Source organism: Perna viridis, chromosome 11 (genome assembly GCF_037379345.1).
Source record: "Perna viridis isolate PV_CMFRI_1.1 ecotype Kerala chromosome 11, ASM3737934v1, whole genome shotgun sequence".
Taxonomy (NCBI): Eukaryota; Metazoa; Mollusca; class Bivalvia; order Mytilida; family Mytilidae; genus Perna; species Perna viridis.
Genome location: NC_142455.1, coordinates 36,295,501 through 36,310,119, shown reverse-complemented (window position 1 = coordinate 36,310,119; position 14,619 = coordinate 36,295,501). Strand labels below are relative to the sequence as shown.

The following is a 14,619-nucleotide window of genomic DNA, read 5'->3' as shown; positions in this document are numbered from 1 at the left end:
TACTCTTAAATGAAATACAGAAAAATCATGGCATGTTTTTTTTTTTTTTACAAAATCGGCAAGAAGCTGGAGAAATCTTCACGTAAGTTAAATGTTAGGATGGCTTGTGAAGTCAGAATCAGTTTCATAGACAATCTCTAATTGAGATTTTTCTTCATTCCTCCCTCAACATTTGATTTGACCAATCAAATCACTGGAAATTGATTTGAGGTAAATCTCAATTCTAGATTTTTTTTTTTATGAAAACAAGACTATACCCTCAGTGATGCTATGGTTATAGTTTGAATTTGTCCCTTACATGGACTTCATCCATTACTAAACAAACATATATACATGTACATGACACCAAACAGCATAAATAGAAAATAAAACTATTTTCAAATTTATTTGCAGACGATTATTGACATATATGTAACAACTGTGATATACATAATGTTTCCTTGACATCCCTAAGAAACTCAGAAATATCGTTCACAAAATCTATGATTATATGTATGAGTATATAAACCTGCCCTTTAAAAAGATTTAAAAAAATAGTTAAACTTTAAGTACTAACTTCAAGCCATGACCAAGAAACTAAACAAAGTTTCATGGAGTGATATCTAAGCATTGTGCCATCAGGCATGTGAAAAAAAAATTAAGTGAATTCTGAAGGAGCAATGCAACATGATTTCAAGTATTGACAAAAGTGCCATGGAAGTAATTGTACTGAAAAAAAAGCAAACAAACTGCCATGATAAAACATACATGTAGAAGCTTGAGTAGGCAAAAAAAATTAAGCCCAATAATTTCTTTAAAAAATAATACTTTCATAGCAAATTTTAAACCTTTCATTAAGAGATTCGTAACAGTCAACAATACAATGTATACAACAAAAACAAATGAAAAGTGTCAACAAAAGGTTGTTGAAAAAAATGATATTAATGTAATGGTCTTTAACTCTATCATACCCTTCTGGAGTACTGTTTTGAGAACACATAAATGTATCTTCGTTTACTTTGCTTAAAAAGAAGAAATTCTGTTTTTCCAGTAACCTGCCAGATATACTTTTCATGGCCTTCAAGATAAAAAAAAATAAATGCACTTGGAAAAAATGTAGCCCAAAATCATTAATAAATCTACATGTACATGCCTCATTATATGATGGATGTTACTGGAAATACAGAACTATTTTTCAATCCTTGTACAATCTCTAAAGAATAAAAAAAAAAATTCATAACAAGAAGAAAAGCCTCCACAAACAAGTATTTGATAAACAACCAAATTAAATGTTAATACACCAACAATTTAAATTGGCCCTAAAACAATCTTATCCGGAGTTTCTTTTACTAAATCTGTATTTAAAATGAAAGCTACAACAATTTGAAATGCACAACCATCAAATATTGTAGGAATCTTTATCAAACAAATTGGCAAATCTATCTACTGTTAAAAAAAAAAAAAAAAAAAAAAAAAAAATTGACATCTAAAAATAATTTGAAAAGAAAACATTTTACTACATTTCAATTAATATCACACTACTAAAATCATTTATATCAAACCAAAAAAATTCTAAAATTATTGATGGATTTGCTCACATTTTTATCACAAAGTCCTAGAAAACTTAAAATAAATGTAACTACATGTAGTAATATTTTTTTTTTACAATTTGTTCTTTTGTTTATAGTTTCATAAAGAAACCAGCAAGTATCTAACTTGTCCACCAAAAGCATCACATTCGTTCACATCAGTGTCCCTACATTCTGAACACTGTTTCATCTGTTTCATTGATCTTCAATGTCACTTCTTGAAACAGGTATCGCCAAATGAAATTACATCCACTCATGATTTACAATGTCACAAGAGTAGCAGCATTAACAACAGTCTGAAGAGCATCAAGGCACTTTTCTGTAGGAGGTGTGGCAAATGAAGCCACACCCCATTTCTGTCCATCTTGTTCTGATGATACTGTAAGGCTAGCTAAACACATACCAGCACCAGACAGGGCACCTGTAAGAAAGATCAATTTAAAGAAGAAAAGTTAATCTAAATATAAAGAAGGTATTCTATAACTACATATGAACCTGTCAGTTAAATTCAAAGGGATTTTGGGCATTCAGTAATTTTATTATACCTATCAAAATTAAAACCATTTTTAATGTAAATATATGTTCCTGGTTATTAATTTTTTGTGATTTCTTTCAAATAAATATATATGTGGGTTCAATTTTAATGGCTTGAAAAAAAAAATTCTCAGTGAAAAAAAAATTTCAAGGGTACTTTTTTTTGCACTTATTTGACCATCTTGAAAATAGTAAAAATTAGTAAACCACGACAAATTAATGCATTTACAATATTTCATTTTCATACATACCTGCAACTGTTGGTAGAAGCTGTGGGTTACCAGCTCCTTTAAATATCAGGGCTAAATCATTTAGAGAAGCAGGGACAGAAAATGTTTGACCAGTGATCTCTACAAGAAGGGCATTTCCACCAGAGGTAGTTCCTGAGAGACGGAATCCATTACTTAAAGCCACAGATACTAAACTAGTGTAAGGTCCTGGAGCAACTGACTCATGTACTGACTTTACCTGTAAATATTTTTAACACTTTATTGCATAAAAATTCTAGACACTGGACAAAAAAAATCAGTGTCCTGAGTACAAGAGAAATACTGCTGTATAAAAATTAATTGTTTTTTCTAGACCCATTACAGTCGAGATAATGAAATATTAAAAATTGAATTTTAAAAAGATACAAAATCCAGTTTGTTTTCAAAACAAAAATATATGAATGATCTTTTATAAAGGTAATTTGTTGAATTTGAAAATAGTAAAATAATTTACAATGAAATTCTAGAAGAAATACATGAATAATAGGTCAGTCCCAATGTTTGGTTTACATGAATAATAGGTCAGTCCCAATGTTTGGTTTACATGAATAATGGGTCAGTCTCAACATTCGGTATACATGAATAATGTGTCAGTCCCAATGTTCGGTATACATGAATGTATTAAATATTCAGAAACACTTCTGAACAAAAATGACAGAAATAAAAAACCAACAAAACTTAACATACAGTATACTATCATGTCACATTATCCAAAGGTTAAATGTACTTACATTTAATCCTAACTGCTGAGCTAGAGCAGGGGAGCTAACTAGATTAAGTGGAGGGGCATCTCCTCCAAGGGCTGGCTTTAATAAACCAGATAACAGGGCAGCACCGAGATATTTTCCAGCATTTTGAAGAGATGAACCTAGAATAACGTTAATAAAACATTTCTAGAATTTTTTTTAAATGGAACATACTGTTAAATAAGCTTGTATTATTTTGTGCATTTCTAAAGACTAAATAAATTGACATGATATACCATACAGAATAGGCTTAATGTAACAAAGTAGTGCAGCACTAAATAAAATAAACAAGTGTAATGCTTACGATCTCTTGCCTTGAAAAAAAGTCTGTAATAGTGCCCTTGACCTTTCACTTTTTCCTGTGCAAATTGCATTGAAGTTGCCATGGATACAAAGTTTTATTAGTTTTTATTTAGTGTAAGAAAATGGCCAATATTCTTAGAAAATATCATTTTTAGTACCAGCCACCTCCATCTTTGACCTACTGACCTGAAATTAACAAATAAAAAACCAGCCAAAAAGAAAAAAAACCCAAAAAAAACAGATGGTGAATCACTCAACAACAGACAAAATATGTTGGTTGTGAATTGTTAAATCATGCAGCCGTGAAGAAATAAGAGAAAAAAGCCATTTAATGAGGTCAGGGGTCATATTTTTATGCCTCACCACTGAGTAAACTTACCATATGTTGTTACTTGCATATTATCTATCTTTCCTGGATTTAAAGCTACTATAACTTGACCTAGTTTTCTACCAAGTTCCACCCATGGACGAGATTCAGGACTAAGAGCATTGGTCATAGCTTGAGCATTTATCTAATAATAGAAAAAAAATGGTAAAAAACTAACTGAACTGATTAAATGTGTATTTTTCTTGTCACTAAAGTAGATGTTTTTTTCTTTATTAAAACCAAACATTATTACAAGTATCTATTCATATGTATAAATACCTAATTTCTGTTAACATATTACATAGATATTCACAATGCTTCTTTCTCTTTCTATGAAAAAAATGAATTTAATAAATAGAAGAAATCTCAAGAATCCCATTAGAGACAAATGTAAGTACCTGTTTCTTTCTTAAAATGCAGTATTTAATAGGCAATTATATATCGTTAGGTAAAATACCTCCATCATTCACACATGACCTTGTACAAACCATAAATATCCTGTGGTAGTGTCAATGATTGAATTATGCAACAAATAAAGAAGAGATAGTGTGACCTTGTCTTACACTAATAGCAATAACTCAAAAATGTCTATTTACTGAAGAATAAATCGTTATAAATAGAAACCAGTCAGAGGATCATGTAACACATGTAACTAGATATCTTTTTGATTAAATTATTTTTTATTACTTACAGCACCAAAGAGACTTTTTCCTTTAACCACATCAACAAACTGCTCTGCAATTTCTACAGCTACTCTCTTTTGTGCTTCAACAGTACTGGCTCCTAAATGAGGTGTAGCTACTACTTGTGACATTTTGGGTAAGGTAAAATCTTTAGGTGGCTCACTCTCAAAAACATCGAGTCCTGCACCACCACATTGACCAGATTCTAAAGCACGTTTTAAAGCAGCTTCTTCAATAATTCCACCTCTAGCTACATTTATCACTCTTACTCCTCTTTTACATTTGTTGAATACTTCATCATTTATTAGGTCTGTAAAAACAAGGCAATAATACATGTATTTATTAAAGAAAGTGATGGAAAATGAAAGAGCATTAAAATCTTATAGAAAAAAGGTTTCAACTGTACTTTCTTTAGATCAAAGATTTCATTATATAACGAGAATAGGTATGGTGTATATGTCAAAAAGAATGTTAGCCAAAGGTCAGATTTATATTCAGTATAGAGTTATCTCTCTTTACATGGTGGGCTGGCTCAATTTTTCAATGCTTGTCTTTTCTGTAAGTTATTGTTTTGGTGTCTTTGTTTCCTCAGATGTTTCATATGCCTGTAATGATCATAGTTCGTTTTTGCGTAATAAATAAATAAATATAAAAACAAAGTTTTTACCTAAGATTGACAAACTTAATTTGGGTTAAAAACAAACACATTTTCTCCTCAAAACTGAAATTTAAGAAAAATATTCAAAATATTCAAGTGAAAAAACTAATAGATTGGCAAATTAAATGGTATTTCAATTTAAAAAAAAAAAAAAACTAGGAAAAAAGTTAACATGTATATAAAGTTTGGGGAATAGAAGGTTTAAAAAAACTGTCAACCTAAAAAAAATCATGACCTGTTGACAACTTGAAGTGTGATAAATTAAAACCCTGTGATTCACTATTAACATACTTCTAGTCTGTGGTATAAGTGGAGTATGAACAGTGATAAAATCAGCTAAGGGCCATAACTTCTCCAGAGGCATCCATTCTGTGTTAAACTCAGCACTGACCTCTGCAGGTATTATGGGGTCAAAGCCAATAGTCTGTGAAGAAATAATGAAGGAAGTTACTGAACATTTTCAACACCAGTATATAAAAGGATACAAGAAGTGGTATTCAACAGTAAGACTGATAACTCTAAAGTTAGCTAAAATTATAAAAATACGACACTTTAAAAGAAAAGAAAATTTAACGAAACTCCATCCTTTAAGGTACCCATTATTTGTGGTAATTGAGTAATCTAAGTTCTATTCATAATTCTGTTCAACTTAAATGTAAAATACTAATAAAATAACAAACAAAGGCTCTGAAAAAGGAAAATACTTACTGTCATTCCAAATGACTGCATTCTTAAAGCAACTTCCTTGCCAATCCTTCCAAGTCCTATAATGGCCAGTGTCTTCCCATACAGTTCATTTCCCATCAATACTTTTCTTTCACTCCATTTCTCTTCTTTCATGGCTTTGTCACCTCTACCTACATGCCTGTAAAGATAAACACAGACCTGGTTTTACAATGTAAATAAACAAAGTGGAAATTGGAAAATCAGAACTGAATATTAATTATACAGTAAAATAAATGAATCATAACTGTAAAACTGGATTTGAAAAAGCTAAATTTAGGTCTGAGATGGGGAAAGTAAAATATCTAAAAAAAAATTTGAAGCCTATTACCCTAACCAGGCATTAACAAATATTTTTAGAGCATAGTTTTCTCATTTCAGACAATTTTAATTTATAGTTAGGTAAACATCACTTTGAAAATATAAAGTTTGTTAAAGAGGCTCAGTTTTTTTTCAGTGCTACAGCTATGATCAGCAAAATAAAACTACAGCAAACATTTCTGAATACTGTATTGTAATTTCAAAAACTATTCCATATTCATTTTTATTTTAATTAAGAGACCACTCTATGTCAATTTTTTTTCAGCTAATAGTCTTGGAAGATAAATTCTTACCTTTCCAGATAATATACTGAAAAATCTTATAAATAATCAAAACACTTAATTGTCAAAGCGGCTACAGTGCTAGTGACCAAAGACCACATCACTTAATTTTGCAGTTAAATGCTAATTATAGGAACGTCAAACTGACTCAGTAATGGCAACCCCCCACCCCACCCCAAGTTTACATGTTCCAACTTACCTTGACAAAGCACAGATCAGTGTACATGTATGTTCAGCAGCACTCAGTGTATTACCACCTGGTGTGCTAAAAAAGAAAAGAAAGACATGAATAAAACTAAATAGATGAGGCAAGCATAGAATTAAATTCTATACTTAAACAACTGTGCCACGGGATCACAATCAGTTCATGTAAAGAAGTAAAAATAAAATTGTTTATCTTGAAAATAACCTTTGCTGTCCCTTCTTTAGTCAAAGACACAAAACAGATACATGACTAGACATGAATTTGTGAACAGACTTGGCTACATGTACTTGTAAGTGTATGTTTTTCAATATAATATGATGTTTACTTCATGACTATTATTCCTCTCTTAGTGGCAGCATCACAATCAATGTTATCTACACCTGTACCAGCCCGACCAATTATCTTCAGCTTTGTTGCAGCATTAATAACATCAGCAGTAACTTTGGTGGCAGATCTGACAACCAATCCATCATATTTCTATAAATATGAAAATTAAGTTACATAATTTGAACATGCTGGGGCTTTTTGGATTTACAGTTAACTATTGCTAACATAATGTTAGAATAACATGATTGGCATGTAATATGGTTTTAGAAAAATGATAAAACATACTAGTTGGTGAAATAATTTTTATTCAAACATTGAGTACACCGTTACATATAACAAAATGATTAGGATTGTCGACTTTGTGGACCCATTGTATTGGACTAATGTCACAACTAATTATATATGTATATTCATATGCACAATAACGTTTAAGCCAATTCAGAGAAAACCAAATATTAGTTTACTGCAATAATTGACTCTTTCATTATTATCATCAGAGCATGCCCAGTTGGAACCTCTGTGAGGTAAATACAACACTTTCCTCAAAACCTGTAACAGTTTTCATTATACAACAAAATTTTCCTGGTAGTGTTGCATCTACTTCTGTATACTGTACCTTACAGAAGAATCAACTGAGCCTGTTGAGAAAACTGGCAGAGCAGAATATAAAAATATCTGTGCAACTGTTCATTGAGCATACCCCTACTCATCTTCAAAAAGGCCATTTGTAATGGTGTTTTTTTTTTCTCTCCTCAAGATAGGTTGTCGTCTGTTTGACACAATCTCTGCTTCAACTCTCTTTCCCATTAGGTTTATTACAAAATGAAAGAACATTCAAGGGAACCAAGGTTATAGCGGTAATCTAAAAAATGTAATCCAGGAAAAAGACCAGACATGGAAAACAGACATACACAACAAATAACATGAAGTAACTATAATCATACATACAAAGTAACAAAAGCAAAATAGCAACTCGAACTCCACTAAAAACTTGGAGCATGGACCAGGTGCACCAGGAGGGTAAGCATCTTCTGCTTTCCTATAAACACCAGCCGAGTTGCTTATAAAGAGTCAAGTCCGGGGTAGAAGAAAGAGGAAAGGAAAACTATGACATTTTGACAAATCAGTTTTCATGGCACAGATGGATACACTGTAACGATAATAATACTATCATATTGATACTCAATGACAAACATGTTTTATAATTGTGTTGCTGATACAAGTAAAAGAATATGCAATTTATAAGCACATTAAATGTTAAAAAAAAATATTTTGGACAGGACAGTAAGTGTGCATGCAACAGACCTGGAAACGAACAAAGAAACCACAATATATTGTACCCTTCACTGAAGTTGCATACCAAATATCATGTACATTTTGTACTTGCTGAGAATAGTATACATCAAAGAAGGTCCATAATTAACATACTGAATTTAATCTATTGGCATTCATCAATATTTTCATCTTGGTTACAGGGGCATAGTGTCTGGTACAAAGGGTATACTGGCTGGCGTCGTACCAATAATTTTCGTTAAAAAGGCATGCCCTACCATAAATTACTGCCAAATTCTTTTTTTATGACTGCCCCAGACTGAGAGCCCCATAGCAAGGCTTCATTCTCATCATAACAATCCAGATTTCAATGATACGTCTCCGGTTTAATAAGAATCCGATAGAAATTTAATTGCAAAAGAACAAACATTTCTAATTTCTTTTAAAGAATTGACACATAAATTACAAAATGCAAACATAAAAAAATACTTAGGTGTACATATTTGTTATGAAATGGAACACAGGCAAAGTTCACATGCAAAGTTCACAGGCTTGACATTGGCCGGTTGACCCGGATCTACTGCGGCCTGAGCGGATGCAAGTCAATATTTACTAACCGGTATTTCGGCTATAAGTTGTTCCTTTGTCAACTTAGTATTCTTCACGACCTGAATTCCATTCTTCTGCAAAATTTCTACACATTGTTGATCAATTTCATCAGAAATTAGCACTGATTGCAACTGAAACGACATGATTCTGACAGCTCAGCTGACCACACGTTGTAGCAGACAGGTTGAATTTTTGATGCGGTGTACTATAAAGTTTTACCTTCCTCTATATGAGAAGGGTTACAAACTTCTGAACAAAATAATTTGATTCGTCTTTTATAAGTATAGAAATGAAATATACGCATAAAATTGAGCAATATATTCCTTGTTTTAAGGTCAGAATCGAAAAAAAAGGAACACAAGAAGCGAGAAAACATTCCACTGTGGTCATATTACCACTAACACCGTTAAATAGCTATCGGAACTTTCACCGAAAGTCCTTGGGAGTTTTCCTTCAAATGGGTCAAGTTGGATGGAAAATTTTCACGGAACCCGTCTGGTCTTTTGTATGATTCCTGAAACGCTTGTCATATTTTTTTTCGCAAAACATATTGTTTAATCACCACGCGACAGCTTTATTTGTAACTCCACTGCAGGTTAAAAATCAAAGTTGTATAATAAAAGCATTATCCCACATTTGGAATTAAAATAGTTTCTTTGGCTCCGAGAAGGGGGGTGGTAGATTGTAGACATCACCAGATAATATCGAAAATTAATTTATATCTTTTTTTTTTCAATAATTTAGTTATCCTCTACGGTTTTTTTTTTTCAGAGACATAACGGCGGAAATTATATATAGACGGTCGGAGACTTGAACTTTTTTTGTGTGTATGCCATATACAGTATAGTTACTCTGATCAAGTTTGACAGTTTTAGATCACTGATTTTCATGTTACATGCTATCTAAAATGCAGAAGTATAGGATATATATAAGATCTTCTTAAATGGCTCCTGAATATTTCCACACTTTTCTGGGGAAATTCCACAGTGAGCACTAAATTGGTTTATACGCAGATTACACGTACAGTATAAAAATTCTTAGTTAATGACGTAAACTCGAGTGACAACCTGAATACGTTTATGAGCGATAAAGGTTAAAGTGTCAAACAACAACCCCTTTCATTAATAATAGATTTAAAGGTTCCATCCAGTGTCTTAGACTAACAGAGTAATCATACAGAACATCCGGGTACTGTTAGGTAATTTACAGGCTTAAGGCTAGTTTGGCTGTCTGCCTAATACCAACTGCTGCATGTCGACGATATTGAAACCATTGAGTCAAAACCTCCGGTTTGGATATTTCTTGAGCATAAGTATATTGGTTATAATTGGTATCGCGGTCTTGAGTTTGGTCGTTGGCAACAGACCGATAAGCATATATTGACAAAAAAAAAATACTGCTCCATGATATAGATCTTTGCAATACCTTGTCACACATTCAAATAAATAGAAATTTTGGATGGAATAGGTGAAAGAGTAACCAAGGGAACCAAGGTTATAGCGGTATTCAAAAGAATATAATCCAGGAACAAAGACCAGACATGGAACAGACTTACACAACAAAGAACACAAAATAACTAAAATCATACTTACAAAGTAACAAAAGCAAATGAGCAACTCGGACTCCACTTTAAACTAGGAGCATGGACCAGGTGCACCGGTAGGGTAAGCGTCTTCTGCTTTTCTAGAAACTCCCGCCGAGTTGCTCATTAAAAGTCAAGTCCGGGGTAGACAAACGAGGAAAGGAAAAACTATGACCCGTTGAATAAATCAGTTTTCATGAAGTATAGGAAAATGGAATAATCGGTGTTGATATGTCTTTGAAATATAGGAGAATTATGTTTGTGACATTTTCATGATGGAGGATGTTAGCCAAATTAATTTGCATCTATACCTTTGTTGACAAGAAGTGGGAGAAATGATCGTTTTAATTTCTTCATCTTGACAATACTGAAGATCTTAATACCTTCACTGGAAATCAATTCATACTGTACATATAACCATGCAGCCAAATCAAGTTCAATCGTGGAAAAGTAAACCGAAAAACATAGAGAATGAGAATATTTATACTCATTTCAACTAAAATGTATAGCAAAATATCACCATTTTGCAAAGTAAGAAATATCGTTGAAGCCAATGGAGAAAATCGGACGAAAATAATTAATGACAAGATGAAGAAGATTTTTAGTCGCTGCAAGAAAGAGGGAAAACATTTAAAAATAAATCAAGAAAAACACCGGTAGATTCGCTTTAACATTTAAATAATATTACCAGGCTTGAGCAAGAGCATTGCAGCTTCAACAGGGAGACGAATGAGTGAACCGAGAGTAAAATCAAAGTACTCATGAACTGAATCAATTTATATCGGTCGTTTGCATTTTAAACCTTAAATAATGGTCAAGTTGCAAACATATGGAATGAAAGGAAAGTAAGGGCATCGAATTCAAACGTATCTCAGATCTCACTAACCACTGCCTGGTCAAATGGTCACCCACTATGTAGTACCAAAAACACACTGAACCTAGACCTATGCATTGTAAGTGCATTATTTGTGTGTATTCTGATTAAAGAGTAATCAAGGGAAGCAAGGTTACAGCGGTAATCAAAAGAATGTCATCCAGGGACAAAGACCAGATATGGAAAACAAACAAAGAACATAAAGTAACTAAAATCATACATACAAAGTAACAAAAGCATATGAGCAACTCGGACTCCATTAAAAACTGGGAGCATGGACCATATGCACCGGTAGGGTGAGCGTCTTCTGCTTTTCTAGAAACACCCGCCGAGTTGCTCATAAAAAGTCAAGTCCGGGATAGACAAATGAGGAAAGGAAAACTATGACTCGTTGAATAAATCAGTTTTCATGGTACAGATGGATACACCATAACGATCCACGAGTTCATGATGACGAACATAAAACTTCTGTAGTGATGACTTCAATCTTGTAGCAACATAACCCTGTTCCAGAAGCCTAGGTCAAGATACGAGGCTGACATCACAGTGTCTGTAGTATGCTTTATCTCAAGTTCTTTGGGGTAAAGTAGTCAAAATAAAGCTGAGAATGTGTACTTTTAAATCATGTATGTATTTTACTAAAAAAGTGTATGAATATTGTTTACATGTCTGAGTAGTTTGCCTCCATGCTATCAATTCGCGTTATCATAAAATGCAAAAATATTGATTTTCAGTATTTTTTATTCAAGTAAATTTTGGGAAGAATTTCTACGGACATCGTACCATTAGAGTTGTGATTTTGAAAGCCTTATTTTCCAAGCTTTGTAATGGTATGCAACTTTAAGGTGTCATTTGTCCTGGGAATTCACAGTGAAACATTGAAAATTACTTGCTTAACATGTAATATAATTAATACGTTAGAAGTGGTTCGTGAGACCTCAACACAATTAAGCTCATTGTTACAAATGGTTAATATTGAACTCTTTGTTTTATTTTTTAAATTCATCATTCTGATTACGAAGGACATTTAAAAAGCACACACACAGATTCACTATGCACCGTAGCAGCGCGCCAGTTTATATTATATTTAGTTTCGATATCGTTTACATGGAACACCTAGATGAATGTACACAAAATTCTCCTACTCAGTGCATAATTGAACTGCAAACTACTATTTGGCCATTCTCAGTTTTTTAAATTTTCTGGTCGAAATTCAATTTATCGACCTCTAGGTCGAAACTTAAGCCACAGTTATTGAGATAACCATATCCTTCGATACATGATCCTCTCAACAAGCTACATTTCTCAGTTGGTAAGCTCAGGTACTACAAGTTATTCATTAAACACTTATGTATCACGAAAAAGCGCTTAGTTCCAGGATAAATAATTCCAAAGACACGTACATTAACACACCCATAAACGATAAGGCCTTAGAATATAATTTCAACAATGGTGTCTAGTGCAGGAACAGTAGGCATGCACTTAAGCTCTCAAATAGATTAAGAATGATTAAGAAAAAAGCAATAACACCAGTCTTAGACAAAAAAAAAAAAAAAAAAAAAAAAAAAAAAAAAGACACAATTTTATGAGCAAGTCTATTTCTAGAAAAGCAGAGATTGCTTACCCTACCTGTGCACCTCATCCATGGTTCCAGTTCTTAGTGGAGTATGGGTTGCTCACTTTCTTTTGTTTCTCTCTACGTGTTATTTTGGTTATTTGTTGTGTGTGTCTATGGTCGACGTCTAGTCGTTTTTCTTGGGCTACTGTTCGAATCCTGGTTGCCATTAAACCATTAAAATGCTGGATTTAAATATTACGTTTTCTTTTATTCTAATGTAGAATTTTATTATTTCTGTCATAATTTCTATGCATATGGTTTGAAACTTCATTGGTATTTCAAACCTTCCCTAAGAAAAAATCGTTCATACATGTCTCGGAGCCGTGCTCGAAGGTTTTAGCGGAATTCGAGTTACTCATATACTTTGATTTCTTTGTAAGTTTTATTTACTTTGGTTATTCCATATATGGTCTTTGTTGTGTTTTTCCTGTCTAGTATTTATCCCTCCATTAAATTCTTTTGAATTCCGCTATAATACTGGTTCCCTTGATTTCTCTGTCAGAAATTGTTGATAATTTCCTTATTGAGATTTTTCATCATTTATTTACTTGTGTTATGCTTATTGAATATAAGTTTAAAAATAAATATACATTTCAAAATTTGTAAAATTTTACAGAGCAACCACTTAATTTGTAGGTGTATACAGCCAAATGTGCCATATATGATAATCATATAGTGCTCGATTCATATGATAATCATATGGTACACACTATATGATTCTCATGTGTGGCACATTTGCCAGCTGTGTATACTGTGAGAAATCGTAGTAGATCATGAAGAACTATTGTCGCCTTTACAATATTTTGAACCGTATTTGGTTTCTGCTTTAGAGGCATCAGAAGTCACCGGAATCTATTAGCGAGTATGCCAAAGGCATTTTCTACCACTCTCTTCCCCCTCGAAACTCGATAGTTGAAAATTATTTCCTCCCTACAGACATGCATCTAATGATAAATGGTTTCCTACTGCTGTCAACAAACAAGGTGGCGGAAGACCTACTGGTTTAATCTTCTAGACAGATAAACAGCTTAGAGTCGCTAAAAATCTGAGTGTCTGATATGTGACATTTACCACCAAGCTCTATCCAGACAAATTTAAAATCGACATCTACTATTATTAGAAGTGGTATGGAAAAGAACCCTTTGTAACGGAAATATAGGTTGCGGTTTGTGGTGGCTTCATGACCGCAAGATATTTAGGTACCATCAAGGGCTCAAATCATGTGTGGAACCTACATTTTATATTCTCGCCACGGATAGGTTTAACAATTCTTTTTTGTACGCTTTTACGATATGGCTTGACAAACCTCTGGAATCATCTCCGAAATACAGGACAGTCCACATCTGAATGCATACACCAGTGACCCATAGCTGTCTTCAGCGGCAAAGTGTCTGTGTGTCACATATGACGTCTTCATGTCGTCAAACAGTATTTGTCGGTACAACCCCACCTTTAGCACCTGCATACTGTCTCTTTTCTTTCGTTGTCGCTTTGAGACAAAACACTCATTTAAAAACGTTTACGCGATGATTTAACGGCTGAGAGGTTATCTAATACTATACTGATACTGATATTAGTACTTATACTTATTCAATAGATGGTTTACTTGGATATGTGGTTTATTTCTTAATTAATCCAAAGGGGGAAGTTAAACGGAAAAGCCGTTACTTTGACAAGCC

At 33.0% G+C, this 14,619-nt stretch overlaps 1 protein-coding gene across 1 annotated transcript; it reads right to left on the bottom strand.

Moving 5' to 3' along the window:
• Positions 1 to 371: 371 nt before the first annotated feature.
• LOC148603930 (D-3-phosphoglycerate dehydrogenase-like) lies at positions 372 to 9,178 on the bottom strand. Its single transcript, XM_088553673.1, has 10 exons — positions 8,875 to 9,178; positions 6,984 to 7,135; positions 6,653 to 6,718; positions 5,837 to 5,993; positions 5,420 to 5,552; positions 4,479 to 4,780; positions 3,800 to 3,932; positions 3,103 to 3,239; positions 2,354 to 2,570; positions 372 to 1,989 (listed from the first exon to the last, which is right to left on the bottom strand). Exons 1-10 carry the CDS (start codon positions 9,007 to 9,009, stop codon positions 1,829 to 1,831), a joined length of 1,593 nt encoding a protein of 530 aa, XP_088409799.1. The 5' UTR covers positions 9,010 to 9,178; the 3' UTR covers positions 372 to 1,828.
• Positions 9,179 to 14,619: the final 5,441 nt, after the last annotated feature.

Bases quoted from the DNA above. Each gene is read 5' to 3' on its own strand.
- LOC148603930 (XM_088553673.1), bottom strand. From the start codon at position 9,009: ATGTCGTTTCAGTTGCAATCAGTGCTAATTTCTGATGAAATTGATCAA. The intron at 7,136-8,874 runs GTTAGTAAATAT...TCATATTTATAG, and splicing joins AACTTATAGCCGAAATACCG to AAATATGATGGATTGGTTGT. The intron at 3,240-3,799 runs GTAAGTTTACTC...ACGTTATTCTAG, and splicing joins TATGCAAGTAACAACATATG to GTTCATCTCTTCAAAATGCT.